We start from the raw sequence: 19,119 nt of genomic DNA, 5'->3' as shown, positions 1-19,119 counted from the left end.
CTCCGGGTAATGTCTGTAAGCTTTCTTCCTATATTTTCTTTTAGGAGTTTTATGGTTTCAGATCTTACATTTAAGTCTTTAATCCATTTTGAATTTATTCTTGTATGTGGTGTAAGGAGGTGGTCCAGCTTCATTGTTTTGCATGTGTCTATCCAGGTTTCCCAGCACCATTTATTGAATGACTGTCTTTACCCCAATGTATATTCTTGCTTCCAATGTCGTAGATTAAATGACCATATAGGCATGGATTTATTTCTGTGCTCTGTATTCTGTTCCATTGATCTATGTGTCTGTTTTTATGCCAGTGTCATGCTGTTTTGATTACTATAGCTTTGTAGTATAATTTGATGTCAGGTATTGTGATACCTCCCACTTTGTTCTTATTTTTCAAGATTGCCGAGGCTATCCAGGATCTTTTATGGCTCCATATAAATTTTAGGATTATATGTTCTATTTCTGTGAAAAATGTCCTTGGTAGTTTGATAGGAATTGTGTTGAATCTGCCTTAGGCAGTATGGACATTTTAACGATATTAATTCTTCCTATCCGTGAGCATGGTATGTTTTTCCATCTATTTGTATCTTCTTTAATTTCTCTCTTCAGTGTCTTATAATTTTCTGAGTACAGGTCTTTTACTTCTTTGGTTAAATTTATTCCTAGATATTTTATAGTCTTTGAAGCAATTGTAAATGGGATTGTTTTCTTAATTTCTCCTTCTGATATTTTATTATTGGTATATACAAATGCAGCTGATTTCTGAATATTAATTTTGTATCCTGCTACTTTACTACATTTATTTATCAGTTCTAATAGTTTTTTGGATGGAGTCTTTAGGGTTCTCTCTATATAGTATCATGTCATCTGCATATGACAATTTTACTTCCTCCTTACCAATTTGGATGCCTTTTATTTCTTTTTGTGTCTGATTGCTGTGGCTAGAATTTCCAGAGCTATGTTGAATAGAAGTGGAAAAAGTGGGCAAACTTGCCTTGTTCCTGATCTTGAGGGGAATGGTTTTAGCTTTTCCCCATTGAGTATGATGTCAGCTGTGGGTTTATCATATATGGCCTTTATCATGTTGAGATATGGTCCCTCTATTCCCACTTTCTTAAGAGTTTTTATCATAAATGACTGCTGGATTTTGTCAAATGCTTTTTCTGCATCTATTGATATGATCATATGATTTTTATTTTTCATTTTGTTAATGGGATGTATCACATTAATTGATTTGTGGATGTTGAACCAACTTTGCATACCAGGAATGAATCCCACTTGATCACGGTGTATGATCATTTTAATGTATTGCTGAGTTCTGTTCGCTAATACTTTGTTGAAGATTTTTGCATCTATGTTCATTAGGGATATCGGCCTGTAGTTTTCTTTTTTTTTGGTAATGGTTTGTCTGATTTTGGGATCAGGGTGATATTGGCCTCGTAGAAAGTGTTTGGGAGCCTTCTCTCCTGGATTTTTTGGAGTAGTTTGAGAAGAATAGATGATAATTCTTTTTTGAATGTTTTGTAAAATTCACATGTAAAGCCATGTGGTCCAGGGCTTTTGTTTGTTGGGAGCTTGTTGATTACTGATTCAATTTCCCTGGTAGTAATCAGTCTGTTCAGGTTTTCTGTTTCTTCTTGAGTGAGCCTTGGAAGGTTGTATGCTTCTAGAAAATTGTACATTTCTTCCAGATTGTCTAATTTGTTGGCACAATGAGTCTGGCTAAAGGTTTGTCTATTTTGTTTATCTTCTTGAAAAACCGGCTCTTGGATTCATTGATCTTTTGTATTGTTTTTTCAGTCTCTATTTCATTTATTTCCACTGTGATCTTTATTGTCTCCCTCCTTGTACTCCCTTTGGGCTTATTTTGCTGTTTTTTTCCCCAGATCCCTTAAGTGTAAGGATAAACTGTTGATTTGTGATTATTCTTGTTTCTTTAGGTAGGCCTGCATTGCTCTGAATTTCCCTCTTAGGACTGCTTTTGCGACATCCCATAGATTTTGGGTCATTGTGTTTTCATTTTCATTTGTCTCGAGATATCTTTTGATTTCTTCCTTGATCTCATTGTTGACCCATTCATTATTTAGTAACATGTTATTCATCCTCCATGTATTTGTGTGTCTTCATGTTTTTTTCCTGTAGTTGATTTCTAATTTCATAGCACTGCAGTCAAAGAAGACACTTGGTATGATTTCATTTTTTAAAAATTTATTGAGACTTGTTTTGTGACCTAACATGTGGTCTATCTTGGAAAATGTTCCATGTGTGCTTACGAAGACTGTGTATTCTGCAGCTTTGGGGTGAAATGCTCTGAAAATATTGATTAAATCCAACTGGTCCAATGTTTCATTTAAGCCTGCTGTTTCCATATTTATTTTCCGTCTGGAGGACCTGTCCCTTGTTGTCAGAGGTGTGTTGAAGTCCCCTACTATGATAGTGTTACTGTTGATCTCTGTCTTTATGTTAATCAATATCTATTTTATATATTTAGGTGCTCCTGTGTTGGGTGCATAGATGTTTACTAGGGTTATGTCCTCTTGTCGGATTGATCCCTTTATTATTATGTAGTGCCCATCTTTGTATTCTAATATATTGTTCATTTTAAAGTCTATTTTGTCAGATATAAGTATTGCTACTGCAGCTTTGTTCTCATTTCCATTTGCATGAAATGTCTTACTCCTTCCCTTCACTTTCAGCCTGTGTGTCTTTTCATCTCAGGTGAGTCTCTTGTATACAGCATATCAAGGGTGTTGTTTTCTTATCCACTCAGCCACCCTATATCTTTTTTTTTTTTTTTAACAGGACTTTATTGGGAAATAGTATGTACTTCCAGGAGTTTTTTCCAAGTCAAGTTTTTCTCCTTTCAGTCCTAGTTGTGGAGGGTGCAGCTCAGCTCCAGGTCAGTTGCTGTTGCTAGTTGCAGGGGGTGCAGCCCACCATCCCTTGTGAGAATCGAACCAGCAACCTTGTGGTTAAGAGGACACGCTCCAACCAACTGAGGTATCCAGGAGCTCAGTGGCAGCTCAGCTCAAGGTGCCATATTCAATCTTTAGTTGCAGGGGGCGCTGCCCACCATCGCTTGTGGAACTCGAGGAATCGAACTGGCAACCTTGTGGTTGAGAGCCCATGCTCCAACCAACTGAGCCATCTGCGAGGCAGCTCAGCTCAAGATGCCGTGTTCAATCTTAGTTGCAGAGGACAGAGCCCACCATCCCTTGCGGGACTCGAGGAGTTGAACCGGCAACCTTGTGGTTGACAGCCCACTGGCCCATGTGGGAATCGAACTGGCAGCCTTCGGGGTTAGGAGCATGGAGCTCCAACCACCTGAGCCACTGGGCCGACCCCCTACATAATCTTTACAACATTATTGATTATATTCCCCTCTAATCATTATGTTGTGTTGTACAACTGAAACTAACATAAAAATTAAATTAAATTAAAGATACCTCCAAGGTGCTGGGATACATTTCTCCTTGAAATGTAAATTATTAGGGATCTTTCTGACACGTTGGGAGCTTGTTACAGGGGGCCAGTGTATACTATAACCATTTGACCTTCTTGGGGAGACAAGAAAAGTTTAATTATTCTTTTGGATCAGAGAAATTAACTAGACAAATGGTTACAGGTCTAATCCCCATAGTATGTGGAAAGTAAAATGTTTGTAGGGGAAGTGAAGGCAAAATATTATGTTTATACCTTATAGACTTCTGTGTCTCCAAAGGCTGGTGCTTTTTACAGGAGCACTGAGAAATCCAGGGAAGATTTATTTCCTCAGATTGATTTTTCAACAGCTGAGAGTTTTGATTTAATCTTTCATCATGATTGTGGATTTTTCAATTTCTGCTTGTATCTTCATGGCTGTTAGTAGATACTTACACATTTAAAATTGTTATGTATCTCCAGTAAATTGTTTGAATTGTTTTAACTATCATGTAGTGACCCTCTTTATTAGATAACCTTTAAAAATCCACCTGAAATATTATACTGAACAAGATGAACACAAATGAAAGGAAATGTGATAGCTATATTAATATCAAAAAGCCTTATTAAGGATAACATTTATCTTCCAACTAGTGAATTTTGTAAAATTTATAGTTACTAAGATATACTTGGATTTATTTTTATCACTTTATACTATTTATCCTTATTTTATATGCTGCTTTTATCTCTTTTCCTGCCTTTTTGAAATTGAATTTTAAGATCTACCCCCTTTTCCCATTTTCATGTTTTAGAAGATACACATTCTATTTCTATCATTTCAGTGGTTTCTTTTAAATATTTTCAACATGTGCATTTACCTTAATAAAGCTTAAAGTAAATTAATAACTATGAGGTGGGACAATTACTTCGTGAATTCATCCTAGAAAAAGTGCTACATGCCTCATTGCTGAATATCATTACGGTCACCTTCGAAGTACTCCCCTTGGGAAGCTATCACTGATGCCAGTGACTTGTCCACCCTTGGAAGCAATTTTGGACCTCTTTTTCTGGAATGGCCAGAAAAAGAGCTGTTGTCGTACTACACTTGATGTCCTGAATGTAATCAAAATGTCTTCCTTTCAGTATTTTCTTTATCTTCGGGTGAAGAAAAAAGTCATTGGGGGCCAGATTAGGTGAGTAGGGAGGGTGTTCCAATACAGTTATTTGTTTATTGGCTAAAATCTCCCTTACAGACAGTGCCGTGTGAGCTGGTGCATTGTCGTGATGCACGAGCCATGAATTGTTGGCGAAAAGTTCAGGTCATCTAACTTTTCACGCAGCCTTTTCAGCACTTCCAAATAATAAACTTGGTTAACTGTTTGTCCAGTTGGTGCAAATTCATAATGAATAATCCCTCTGATATAAAAAATGGTTAGCAACATCTTTGCAACAAGTTTGCGAACTTACTTGTGAAACCTGATATACTTTCTAAATACTAGAATTTAGAGCATTTTAATTCTGATTACTCTCTCTAGAGTTAGAATATGTGTATTAGTACTATCTAGTGTTTTTTTCCCACATTCATTATCACCATTTTACTTTTTAATAAAGTTAATGGCTTTACTCCTATAGTTATTATTTTCTTTGCCTATCATTACTACTTCCATCTCACTCCTTTCTTCTGATTCTGATGTCCTTTAGAAGTTCTTTTGTGAAGTTTCTATTGGAGGCAAACTCTCTCAATCATTGTCTTAAAGCATTTTTACTTGATGCTCATCCTTGAGTTATAATTTACTTGCATGTGGTATCTGAGATTGATAAGTATTTTCTGCTGATTTCTGCCTTCTGCTGATTTCTGTGGTTGCTAAGTGACATTCTTTAGTAGGTAATCCGTCTCTGGTTGCATTTAAGATTTTCCTTTGATTATGTCCTTTTGCAATTTCACTATAATTGTCATGGTATCTTTTGGTTTTCCTATTTGGGATTTCTTGTACTTCTTGAATCTGAGAATTTTGTTGCTTTTTACCAGTTTTAGAACATTTTTATCTGTGGTATTTTTAAATTTTGCTTTGATTCCATGCTCTCTTTTTTCTACTCCAGGAAATTCTGTAAAGATATATAGAATGTTGGACCCTTTCATGTTATAAAAATGTGTCTCTTAACCTTTGTATATTCATCTCTTTGTCTCTTTATACCTTATCATCTGTAATTTTTTCCAATACGTGTTTCAGTTTTCTAATTCCCTTTCAGCGAGGTTTCATCAATGGTTTAATTCATTGAGTTTTTAATTTCAATCATATTTTTAATTCGCATGAATTTTATTTGGTTCCTTTATAAATCTGCCAAGTCCTTTTTCAGCAACAGCTTTTCTCAAGGACTTAATTTTCTTTCTATGTCTTTATCACCTTAATGTTTTTATAATTACTATTTGACAATTTTATTTAAAGTTATTGTTTTTCTGTTGTTGAATGTTGTTGGGTTTTTTCCTTTATGTGTTTTGTAATTTTTATTGAGAAGTCATTTTGTTGGGGCTTAATCTATGGGAATCCTATGAGGCTTAGTTTGAGGATGTGTCTCTTTAGAGAGAGTGGTATTTATTTTTGCCAAATGTCTCAGAGCTACTAACAATTTGGAAGCTCTTTGCACCAAATGTATCAAATCCAATTACTACAATAATAAATTCAAATTGGATTCCACAAATAATTAAAATTCAAATCCTAGTCCACATGATAGCTGGTTTTGGTTACAGATTATTTGGGAAATTATTTTTTCATCCAAGGCTAGGTATCTTAACTTTTCTCTTGCCAGTAGGTAGGTTTTTTCTTTTTAATATCTCTCTTAATCCTGGATTTTTCTCTCTTTTTCTAACTCAGGTATGGCTCCCAGTTTTGTACATACCTAATGACTTTTTCTGTCTCTGAGTGGCCAGTAAAACCTGAACCTATGTGTTATGAAATGCAGCAACCATCCCCACTACTTCCCCATCCCGAGCAACTAGAGCATGAACACCTTATTTGTATGAGTCTGCATTTACAAGGATTGGGGCCCTGGACATTTTCCTTACTTCCTTGAAATCTCAGTTATGTTTTTTAAAAATATATTTGTTTTAGAGAGTAGAAAAGTGGTTGCCAGAAGCTTGGGATGGGAGGAGTAAAGAGAAGTTGGTAAAAATGTACAAACTTTCAGCTATAAGGTGAATAAGGTCTGAGGATATAATGTCAAACTTGGTGACTATAGTTGGTAACACTGTATTGTATAATTGAAATTTACTACGAGAGTGGGACTTAAATATTCTCTCTCTCTCTCTATGTCTCTCTCTTTCTCTCTCTCTCTCGATAAATATGTGAAGTGACAGTTGAGTTAATTAGATAGGAGAGTCCTTTCACAATGAGTATGTGTATCAAATCACCACAATACACACTTTAAATCTTACAATTTTATATGTCAACTATATCTTGATAAAGCTGAAATTAAAAAGAAATAAAGAATATTTTGAAAATGTTTGTTTTAGCACTCACTGATGTTTTATATCTAGGGGATTTCAAGATTTTCTAGTCTACCATTTTTTCTAGAAGAAAGAAGCCAAGGTGTGTTTATTGATCTTTCCCAGGAATCTTGTAACTTTAGAAAGAATCCAGTTCAGTTCAGCGAGCAATTATTGAGTGCCTTCTATGTACCTATTTTCTCACCATTCTTTTGCAACTATCAATGAAAAAGATCCCATTATATCAAAGGTATCAACAGATAAGTTATATAGTACTTTAGATAAAATGCCTATTTTTAGACAACATTCCGGCACTTAAACCCCTGCTTCTACAATGTATGGATTACATTATCATTATTAATACCAAAAAAACAAAAAAAAAGTAGTGGAAGAGTTACATCAAAATTCACAGTTTTCAAAATTGTGTATTTCTTTTCTTTGTGTTTAGATTTTCTTCTACCTCAGTTTAAGAGATGTGGTGATATGTGGTCAGGTTTGTCACTCCTGGATGCTGATGACACAAACGAGCTCATTGTGGAATGGTGTAAGTAGACACTAACTGTCTGAAGCTGTCTTTACCATCATGTGCCACTTAACAATGGGGATGTGTTGTGAGACATGCGTGGCCAGGCGATTTTGTCTTTCGGCGCAACCTCATAGAGCGCACTGACACAAATCTATACGGTATAGCTGACTATAGGCCTGGGTTATATGTTGTAGCCCATTGCTCTTAGGCTATGAACCTGTATGACATGTTACTGTAGAAAACAACATGAAATTAAATCAAGCACAAGAGAAGATGATGCAATCAAGAGAGGTCGTAAACACGAGATGTATGAGGCTGCTGCTGACATAACGTGGCATACAGTTTTACAACAAACTTACTTTTTTATATAAGTAGAAAGACTACACTCTAAAATAATGGTAAAAAGTATAGTGTAGTAAACACATAAACCAATAACAAGTCATTTATTATCAAGTATTATGTACTGTATATAATTGTACACGCTAATGCTATAGTTTTACACAACTGGCAGCACAGTAGTTTTGTTTAAACCAGCATCACCACAAACACATGAGTCATGAGTTGTGCTAAGATATTACAATGGCTACGACATCACTAGGAGATAGCAATTTTTCAGTTCCATTATAAGCTTATGGGACCATCTTCATCTATGTGGTCTATCATTCACCAAAACGCAGTGCACGACTGTATTTTAGTTCTTAAAGGAGACGGACTGTTGTTAAGCCAAACATAGCAATGACAGCCTTCTTCCCTGCGCCCCACTTTGTGGCCACCAAGAGTAGGCGCACTTGTTTCTCTTTTGTGCAGACACAAGCCTACAAGATGAGATAAAAAGATAATGTTATTTTAAGTTATTAGGTATTAGTAAGTAGATAAGTTATTAGTATTTTCTTATTTAAATGGTAGAAATAAATTGAGTATTATTTTTGGATTGAAACAAAGCTCCATTGTATATGTTAGGCTTACCAGAGATAAATTGAGAAAATGCAAGTAAAGTCCTGAGTGTACAGTCTGTATGTAAGCAGTAGGCAATAAATACTAGCTACTATTTTAGTTCAAAAAACATAATAAAGCAGCCCAAAATATGGAGTAAAGGAAGAAACAACTGAGCATGAAAGAGGGCTAAAATACTCAATGCGTAAACAAAATTTATTTGATAATCTTAGTGTGTTTGCATGCACATAGACACACATACACTTAGCATTTTCTCATATGAGCTTCTAGGCTGGTACATCTGTACTATTCTTGTGTTATACTAGTTTGGTACTGTTCTTGTAACCTAGAATTTGCCTGTTTTTCTCATTCCCAAGAGACACTGGGGATGGGTCTCAGCCAACAACCAAAAAATAAGCATGTATTATCCCTGATGACTGCTCTTTTCACGGATGATACTTTTTTTTTCTCCCTTGTTCCACTTCCTCCCCCCGCCATCCATTGGTTGCTCTTCCAAATTATAAATTATGTAAAAGCCATTGTAAACTACACACTTTAAATTGTCTTTCCCATAGTCAAGGACTCAATATGTTCTGTGCTCATACAACAAAAAGCAGAAACTCATTAATAATCAACTCAGATTGCATTGACATTGAAGTCTTGGGGCTCACCTGGGATGATGGGGGTATCCAGGCCACTTCAAGACAATTGACCAGGTTGGTGTGGGGTGGATGTGAGCCCCCGACCCTCATGGCTGTCAACATGTACTGGAAATTTTGAATCTGTCTGTAATTAAATCCAGGAATGACCACAAAAAAGAAAATCTGTTCATAATTAAAACTGGTAATGACCATGAAAAACAACACCGCCCCCCCAAAATGAGTGATGTGATAAATTTTAGTCCTTGATGCTTTAAAAATATTTTTTAAAGTTTACATGCAAAAGATCTTTTCATTTCTTAATGTCTTTTGTTTTCCCTTTTTAGATTGATTTTTCCTCAGTAAAAGATATGATCACAGATAAATATATAGTGTCTGCTTTGCAAAGGTGGCGTCTAAATGTACTGCGCTTGAATTTTCATGGTTGTCTTCTCCGAGTGAAAACTTTGAAATCTGTCAGTAAGTATGTTAATTACAACTGTTTGTCTTGCTTTCCTGTGTTTTAATTAAACAAATATGAAGAAAAGTAAAAATAGAATGGAAACTTCAGTTACAGTTTTAGGCCATAAGAATGCAAATCAGAATCATCTAAAAAGCTTACAATGTAGTGAGCTTTTACTGGATTGTATACTGAGGGAGCTGGTTCTTTGTTCATTCTAACTGACCACGTTTTTTCTTTTTGTCTAGCATTTGTCTATCTATGTATCATCAATTTATCTCCTAAAAATGTATATATCTATATATAAGAACATATTCTTATTTTTAAAATTCTAATGATATACAGTAAAAGCAAAAACCTCCCTTTGTCTCCCTCAAACTCATTCATTTATTCAAAAGTACTCCATATTATCAGTTTTGTAACTGTTTTTCTAAAACATATTTACATATATGTAATTAAAAATACTCAATTAAAAATTTCAACATAAAAGGGACCATATTGCTTTACATCTTGGAATTTTTTCCATGTCAGTACATATAGATCTACTAAATTGTTTTTAAATACTTAAAATTATTTTCCATCGTATGGATGTACCATAAAGTATTTAACTTTCTTTCTACTGATGGACATTGAAGTTATGTCCAATTTTTTTTCCAAACTGCTTTGTACTTTCATTGTGATATTTGTTTTTAACTGTCTTAGTAAGGCTGTTACAATAAAGTTTCATAGACTTGGTGGCTTAGTATAAACAACAGAAACGTATTTCTCCCGGTTCTAGAGACTGGAAGTTTGATATCAGGACGCCAGCATGGTAAGCTTCTGGTGAGGGCCCTCTTCACAGTTGCAGACGGCCTATTTCTTGTTATGTCCTCAACTGGCAGAGAGAGGGTGAGAGAGCTCTCTGGGTTTCCTTGTAAAAGGGCGCTAATCCTATTCATAAGATCACCACCCTCATGGCCTAATTACTTCTTGGAGGCTCTACCTCCTCATACCATCACTTTGGGGGTTAAGATTGCAACATATGAATTTTGAGGGGACAAAAACATTCAGTCCATTGCATTAATCCATATATCCCTTGAGGTGCATTTTATACTGTCCAGACATATTTCTGGAAATGAGAGAAAAAAATTTCAGAAAGTGTACATCCATATTGATTTTACATGATCAGAAAGAATGCCCTAAACATATGTAAATATCAACATAAATGAATCTACAGATATTGATGGATGAAAGCAAGTTGCAGAATGGTATATATAATCGAATACCATTTGTACACAATTTCTCAATGTGCAAAATAATAATACTTTACTTTATATTTTGAAATAATTTTAATAATATGCGTATTTAAAGACACACACACACACACACACACACACACAGAGCAAAATATGACAAGCATGCATGGGAATGAAAAACTCCAAATGCAAGACAATGGTTACCTCTGAGTTGGAGAGAGTTGAATGAAATGGGGAACAGGCTCAGAAGGAGTGTCAACTTTATCTGTATTTTTTAATTGAAAAAAGAAATAAAATGTACAAAATGGATTCATTCTGATTGGTTATTGCTGGTGCTGACGAAAGATATATAATCAAGTATTAAACTCTCTTCTTGATTTTATTGGTTTGTCTGTTGATTCTTTTAGGTTTTCTAGGTAGACTATCATATCATCTAGAAATATTAATAGTTTTATTTTCATTCATTTCTATTATTATGTATTTTAGTTCTTATTTTCAATAGCAGGGATATGCGTCCATCTTGTCTTATTCTTGACTCCTATTTTTCATATTTTTAATGAGAATAGTGTTAATATTATTATATCTTAATTTCTCAGATACACTACATAGAGAGATATAGTGTTATTCCCACTTTTATAGCAGTCATCTTCTACACATTCTTCATTCAATCTGGTCATGTCTGCCTTTGGATTTTTAGGAACTGTTAATTTCTGATCCACCAAGACCATTCTGCTTTGTTTTCCAAGAATATTACAGGTTTTTGAAAAAAATTCTTCTTTCTTGGAATTTGGGCAGGAGAAGAAAGATAAAACATGTGTTTAGTATGCCATCTTGGAACAATTTATTACTATTTTAGTAATAAAAGTAAACAAAAGAATTATAAACATTAATGTATCAGCGACCAAAACACTATCTGTCCCCCCCATATATATCCATATATATAGAATATATATATAGAATACATACAGAATATGTATTCTATATCTATATATATAAAGATATATAAAAAGATACTATTAAAGAAATTTGTGGTTTTTAGAAAAAATGAATTCAAGATGTGACATTTGAGGTTTTGGTTTGACCTAACATTTTTATGATAGCAGTGGTGGTTGAACAGTGAAATGAGTTTCTAAGAAACGGCAGGGCTTGTAGCTCTGGAAACTTCAATTTATTTATTAATTGAGACAAAATTCACGCAATTAAAAATTTTAAATTTTGCCTATTTAAAGAGTAAAATTTAGTTTTTATTGTATTCACAATGTTGCATAGCCATCACCACTATCTAATTCCAAAACATTTTCATCATCCCCCTCCCCATAACCCATATCTATTCTGCCTTTTATTTCTTTACTTGCTCGGGCCAGAACTTATATAATTTATGAAGTGATCTCCCCAGTAAGTCTAGTACCCATTTGACACTATACATAGGTTTAAAAATATTATTCACTATATTATAACATTATTTTATAATCCTTTTTATTCCTTTAAAGCAAATAGTAAAGTATGAACTTTCATTTCTGATTTTAGAAATTTTGGTCCTCCCCTCTTGGTTTTTGGTCAGTTTAGCTAAAGGTTTGTCAATTTGTTGATCATTTCAAACAACAAACTTTTCCCTGGTATGCAGGGGTGGTTCAACATCCGCAAATCTATTAATGTGATACACCACATTAACAAAATGAAAAATAAAAATCACATGATCATATCAATAGATGCAGAAAAAGCATTTGATAAAATCCAACAGCCATTTATGATAAAAACCCTTAAGAAAGTGGGAATAGAGGGATCTTATCTCAACATAATAAAGGCCATATATGACAAACCCACAGCTAACATCATACTCAATGGGGAAAAGCTAAAACCATTCTCCCTAAGATCAGGAACAAGGCAAGGATACCCACTATCTCCGCTTCTATTCAACATAGTTCTGGAAGTTCTTGCCACAGCAATCAGACAAGAAAAAGAAATAAAAGGCATCCAGATTGGTAAGGAGGAAGTAAAGTTATCATTGTATGCAGATGATATGATACTATATATAGAGAACCCTAAAGACTCCACCAAGAAGCTATTAGAGCTGATAGATGAATTTAGTAAAGTAGCAGGATACAAAATTAATATTCAGAAATCAGTGGCATTTGTATATACCAATAATAAAACATCAGAAGGAGAAATTAAAAAAACAATCCCATTTACAATCGCTCCAAAGACTATAAAACACCTGGGAATAAATTTAACCAAAGAAGTAAAAGATCTATACTCAGAAAATTATAAGACACTGAAGAAAAGAATGAAGGAAGATATAAATAGATGGAAACACATATCATGTTCATGGATAGGAAGAATTAATATAGTTAAAATGTCCATACTGCCTAAGGCAATATACATATTCAATGCAATTCCTATCAAACTGCCAATGTCGTTTTTCACAGAAATAGAACATATAATCCTAAAATTTATATGGGACCATAAAAGACCCCGAATAGCAAAGGCAATCTTGAGAAATAAGAACAAAGTGGGAGGTATAACAATACCTGACTTCAAATTATACTACAAGGCTACAGTAATCAAAACAGCATGGTACTGGCATAAAAACAGACACATAGATCAATGGAACAGAATAGAGAGTCCAGAAATAAATCCACGCCTATATGGCCATTTAATCTACGACAATGGAAGCAAGAATGTACGATGGAGTAATGACAGTCTATTCAATAAATGGTGCTGGGAAACCTGGACAGACACATGCAAAAAAATGAAGTTGGACCACCTCCTTACACCATATACAAAAATACATTCAAAATGGCTTAAAGACTTAAATGTAAGATCTGAAACCATAAAATACCTAGAAGAAAATATAGGAAGAAACTTCTCAGACATTACCCGGAGTAAGATTTTTACTGATATATACCCTCGCTCGAGGGAACTAAGAGAAAAAATAAACATGTGGGATTATATCAAACTAAAAATTTTTTCACAGCAAAGGAAACCATCAATAAAACAAGAAGGGATCCTACTGAATGGGAAAAGATATTTGCCAATGATATATCTGATAAGGGATTAACATCACAAATCTATGGAAAACTCACTCAACTCAACTCCAAAAAAACAAACGATCCAATTAAAAAATGGGCAGAGGACTTGAAGAGACATTTTTCTAAAAAGGACATACAGATGGCAAACAGACATATGAAGAAATGCTCAACCTCACTAACCATCAGAGAAATGCAAATAAAAACCACAATGAGATACCACCTCACCCCAGTCAAAATGGCTATCATCAATAAATCAACAAACAACAAGTGCTGGCGCGGATGTGGAGAAAAGGGAACACTTGTGCACTGCTGGTGGGATTGCAGATTGGTGCAGCCACTATGGAAAACAGTATGGAGGTATCTCAAAAATCTGAAAATGGAACTACCTTATGATCCAGCAATTCCACTCCTAGGTATCTATCCGGAGAAATCCAAAACTTCAAAAATCTTTATGCACTCCTATGTTTATTGCAGCACTATACACAATAGCTAAGACATGGAAACAACCAAAATGCCCATCGGTAGATGACTGGATTAAGAAACTGTGGTACATTTATACAATGGAGTATTATGCAGCCATAAAGAAGAAAGAAATCTTACCATTTGCAACAACATGGATGGATCTAGAGAACATTATGTTAAGTGAAATAAGTCAGACAGAGAAAGATAAGTACCATATGATCTCACTTATTTGCGGATTCTAAAGAAAAGAATAAGTGAATGAACTAATCAGAAACAGTTTGGGAGACAATGAGGAAAAACTGAGGGTTGCTAGATGGGCGGGAGGGGTGGGGGGTGGGGGGGAGGGGGAGGGGATTGGAGGGCAGTCGGTGACCACAGGATGGCCACGGGGTTTGAAAATTAATCTGGGGAACGTAATTTGGTGGTTACCAGAGCGTAAGGGGGTTGGGGGGTGGGGGATGAGGGTGAGGGGGATCAAATGTATGGTGATGGAAGGGGAGCTGACTCTGGGTGGTGAACACACAGTGTGATTTATGGATGATGTGATACAGAATTGCACACCTGAAATCTATGTAATTTTACTAACAATTGTCACCCCAATAAATTAAAAATAAATTAATAAAAAAAAATTGTAATTAGGCCAATAAACTGCTTTAGTGATGCTAAAAAAAAAAAAAAACTTTTTACTTTTTTAATTGTAGTAAAATATACATAACATAAAAATGACCATATTAACCACTTTTAACCATTTTAAGTGTACAGTTCTGTGACATTAAGTACATTCACACTGTAGTGCAACCATCATCACCATCCATCTCCAGAACTTTTTCTCTGAAACTCTGAACCATTCAACACTAACTCTGTACATCCCTTCCCTCCAGTTTGCCAACCACTGTTTTACTTTCTATCTTTATGGATTTGAATACTCTGGACACCTCATATACATGGAATCATATAACATTTGCCCTTTTGTGACTGGCTAATTTCACTTAGTGTAATGTCCCCAGTTGTAGTATTTCTCAGAATTTCCTTACTTTTAGAAATGGATAAATTCCTAGAAATGTACAATCTTCCAAGATTGAATCAGGAAGAAACAAAAAATATGAACAGACTGATAACTACTAATAGGATCGAACCAGTAATCAAACGCTCCCCCAAAATTAGTGTCCTAGACCAGATGGCTTCACAGGGGAATTTTAACAAACATTCAAAGAAAAATTAATACTTATCCCTCTCAAACTATTCCAAAAATTAAAGAGGAGGGAAGGCCCCCAAACTCATTTTATGAGGCCAGCATTATCCTGATAAGGAAAATTATAGCCAATATCCCTGATGAATATAAATGCAAAATTCCTCGACAAAATGTTAGCAAACCAAATTCAGCAATACATTAAAAAGATCACACACTACGATCAACTGGGATTTATTCCTGGGATGCAACGCTGTTTCAATATCTGCAAATCAATCAATGTGATATACCACGTAAACAAAATGAAGGATAAAAATCATATGATTATATCAATAAATGCAGAAAAAGGATTTGACAAAGTTCAACAACCATTTATAATAAAATCTCTGAGTAAAATGGCAATAGAGGGAACACACCTCAACATAATAAAAGTCATATATGACAAACCCACAGCTAACATACCCAACAGTGAAAAGCTCAACACTTTTTCTTTAAAATCAGGAACAAGAAAAGGATGCCCACTTTCACTACTTTTATTCAACATAGTACTGGAAGTCCTAGACACAGCAATCTGACAAGAAAAAGAACTAAAAGGCATCCAAATGAGAAAGAAGTAAAACTGTCATTATTTGCAGATGACATGATACAACATATAGAGAACCCCAAAGATTCCACCCCAAAAAACTAGTAGACCTGATAAATGATTTTAGAAGGATACAAAATTAATATTCAGAAATTGTTTGCATTTTACTTATCAACAAACTATCAAAAAGAGAAATTAAGAAAACAATCCCACTTACAATTGCATCAAAAAAAGTAATAAAATATTTAGGAATAAATGTAACCAAGGAATTAAAAGACCTGTATTCAGAAAATTATAAGACATTGAAGAGAGAAATTAAGAAGATACAAATAAATGGAAACATATACCATGCTCATGGATACGAAAAATTAATATAGTTAAAATGTCCATCCTACACAAAACAGTGTATAGATTCAATGCAACCCTATCAAAATGCCAATGACATTTTTCATAGGACTAGAACAAATAATACTAGAATTTATATGGAATCATAAAAGACCCCGAATAGCCATGGCAATCCTGAGAAAGAAGAACAAAGCTGGATGTATCACTCTCCCTGATATCAAATTGTACTATAAGGCCATAGTAATCAAAACAGCATGGTATGGGCATAAAAACAGACATATACATCAATAGAACAGAATAGAGAGCCCAGATATAAACCCATGCCTAAATGGTCATTTAATCTACAACAAAAGAAGCAAGAATTTACATTGGGGTAAAAATCTATTTTAAAAAATGGTGCTCGGGAAACTGGACAGACACACACACAAAAAAACAAATGAAACTGCACCACCTTCTCATGGGATATACAACAATAAACTAAAAGTGGATTAAAAACTTAAATGTAAGATTCCCAAACCATAAAACTCCTAGAAGAAAATATAGCAGGTAAACTCTCAGGCATAACTCTTAGTAATATTTTTACTGATATATCTCCTCAGGCAAGGGAAACAAAAGAAAAACAAATGGGACTACATCAAACTAAAAAGTTTTTTCACAGGAAAGAAAACGACCAACAAAATGAAAAGACATCCTACTGAATGAGAGAAGATATTTCCCAATGATGCATCTGATAAGGGGTTAATATCCAAAATCTATTAAAAAAAAAAACCTCATACAGCTCAACACCAAACAAGCAAACAATTCAATTAAAAAGTGGGCAGAGGACCTGAATAGACATTTCTCTAAAGAGAATATACAGATGGCCAATAGACATATGAGAAGATGCTCAACATCACTAATCATCAGAGAAATGCAAATAAAAACCACAATGAGATATCACCTCACACCTATCAGGATGGCTATCATCAATAAATCAACAAACAAGTGTTGGTGAGGATATAGAGAAAAGGGAACAATTGTGCACTATGTTGCTGGGATTGCAAATTGTTGTAGTCACTATGGAAAGCAGTATGGAGGTTCCTCCAAACATTAAAATTAGAACTACCTTATGACCCAGCAATTCTACTTCTGGATATTTATCCAAAAAATCCACAACACTAATTTAAAAAGGTATATGCACCCCTATGTTCATTGCAGCTCTATTTACAATAGGTAAAATATGGAAGCAACCTAAGTGTCCATTGATTGATGAATGAATAAAGAAGTTGTACAGGGGCAGCCAGATGGCTCAGTTGGTTAGAGTGTGAGCTCTGAACAGCAGGGCTGCCAGCTCGAGTCCCACATAGGCCAGTGAGCTGCACTCTCCACAATTAGACTGAAGACAACGAGCTGCCACTGAGCTGCTGGAGGGGCAGCTGGATGGCTCAGTTGGTTAGAGGTCAAACTCTTAATAAGAAGGTTGCCGGTTCAATTTCTGCAAAGGATGGTGGGCTGCGCCCTCTGCAACTAAAGATTGAAGACTGCGACTGAGCTGTGCCCTCCACAACTAGATTGAAGGACAATAACTTGGAGCTGATGGGCCCTGGAGAAACACACTGCTCCCCAATATACCCCAATTAAAAATTTTTTTAAAAAAATTAGTCTCTGTTGCTTTTAAGTAACTTAAAAAAAAAGTGGTACATATACACAATTCAATATCACTCAGCCATAAAAAAATAATAAAATCTTACCATTTGCAACAACATGGATGGGCCTAGACGATATTTTACTAAGTGAAATAAGTCAGAAAGAGAAAGAGAAATACCATATTATTTCACTGATATGTGGAATCTGAAAAACAAAATAAATGAACAAAGAAAACAGAAACAAACTCATAAATACAGAGAACAAATTTATGGTTGCCAGGAAAGGGGGGTTTGGGAGGATGGATAAAAAAGTTGAAAGGGATTATAAAGTACAAATTGCCAGGTATGGAAATAGTTACAGGAATGTACAACATAAGGAATATAGTCAATATTGTAATAACCAAGCATGGTTTCAGATGGATACTAGACTTAGCAGGATGATCACTTCATAAGGTATATAAATGTCCACTATGTTGTACACCTGAATCAAATATAATATTGTATGTCAACTATAATTGGAAAGTAAATTTTTTTAAATGAGGATTTTTCTTACCCTGAAAAAAAAGGGCACATGAGCAAAAAGCAAGAAAACAAAAAACAATAGACAAAAAAAACACACCAAAAAAACTTTTTAAGAGCGAATAATACTCCATTGGATGTATATACCACAGTTTATTCATCCATCACTGACTATTTAGGTTGCTTCCACTTTTGGCTATTGTGAATAATGCTGCTATGAATATGGGTGTTCAACCAACTTATATTTTCATTGATTCTGTCTATTGTTTTTCTATTTTTTAGTTTATTTCCACCCCAGTCTTTATTATTCTGCTTGCTTTGGGTTTTATTGCTCTTCTCTTTCTAGTTTCTTAAGATGTAAGTCTATTGATTTAAGGTATATCTTCTTTTTAAATATAGACATTTACAGTTATAAACTTCCTTTTTTTAACTTTTCTGGATTTGTTACTTGCTTCAACATAAAGACTTTTACTGATGCCTAAGCACAAAGTCCCCTGGGAAGTTCAGAATGGTAAGGAAATGGGCAACATGAAGTTGCAATCTGTGTAGGGAATACATAGGGGGTCAAATAATAAAAATACTTAAGTCAAATTCTGTACTATGCAATGGGCATATTGACCATTTGTTCATTATATCAGATAGTGATATATCTTAAATGTATCATATATTTTGTATTT

General features: G+C 34.6%; 1 protein-coding gene across 1 annotated transcript in view; it reads left to right on the top strand.

Moving 5' to 3' along the window:
• The window catches only part of FBXL13 (F-box and leucine rich repeat protein 13), a 221,294-nt gene that overhangs the window by 77,159 nt on the left and 125,016 nt on the right, over positions 1-19,119 (top strand). The window contains exons 8-9 of the mRNA XM_033088878.1: positions 7,347-7,442; positions 9,343-9,475. Of these exons, the coding sequence (XP_032944769.1) occupies positions 7,347-7,442; positions 9,343-9,475 (229 nt within the window). The remainder of the gene's footprint in view (positions 1-7,346; positions 7,443-9,342; positions 9,476-19,119) is intronic.

This window comes from Rhinolophus ferrumequinum, chromosome 20 (genome assembly GCF_004115265.2).
Source record: "Rhinolophus ferrumequinum isolate MPI-CBG mRhiFer1 chromosome 20, mRhiFer1_v1.p, whole genome shotgun sequence".
Taxonomy (NCBI): Eukaryota; Metazoa; Chordata; class Mammalia; order Chiroptera; family Rhinolophidae; genus Rhinolophus; species Rhinolophus ferrumequinum.
Note: the sequence above shows the minus strand (reverse complement) of the source record. Positions and strands in the feature narration are given on the sequence as shown.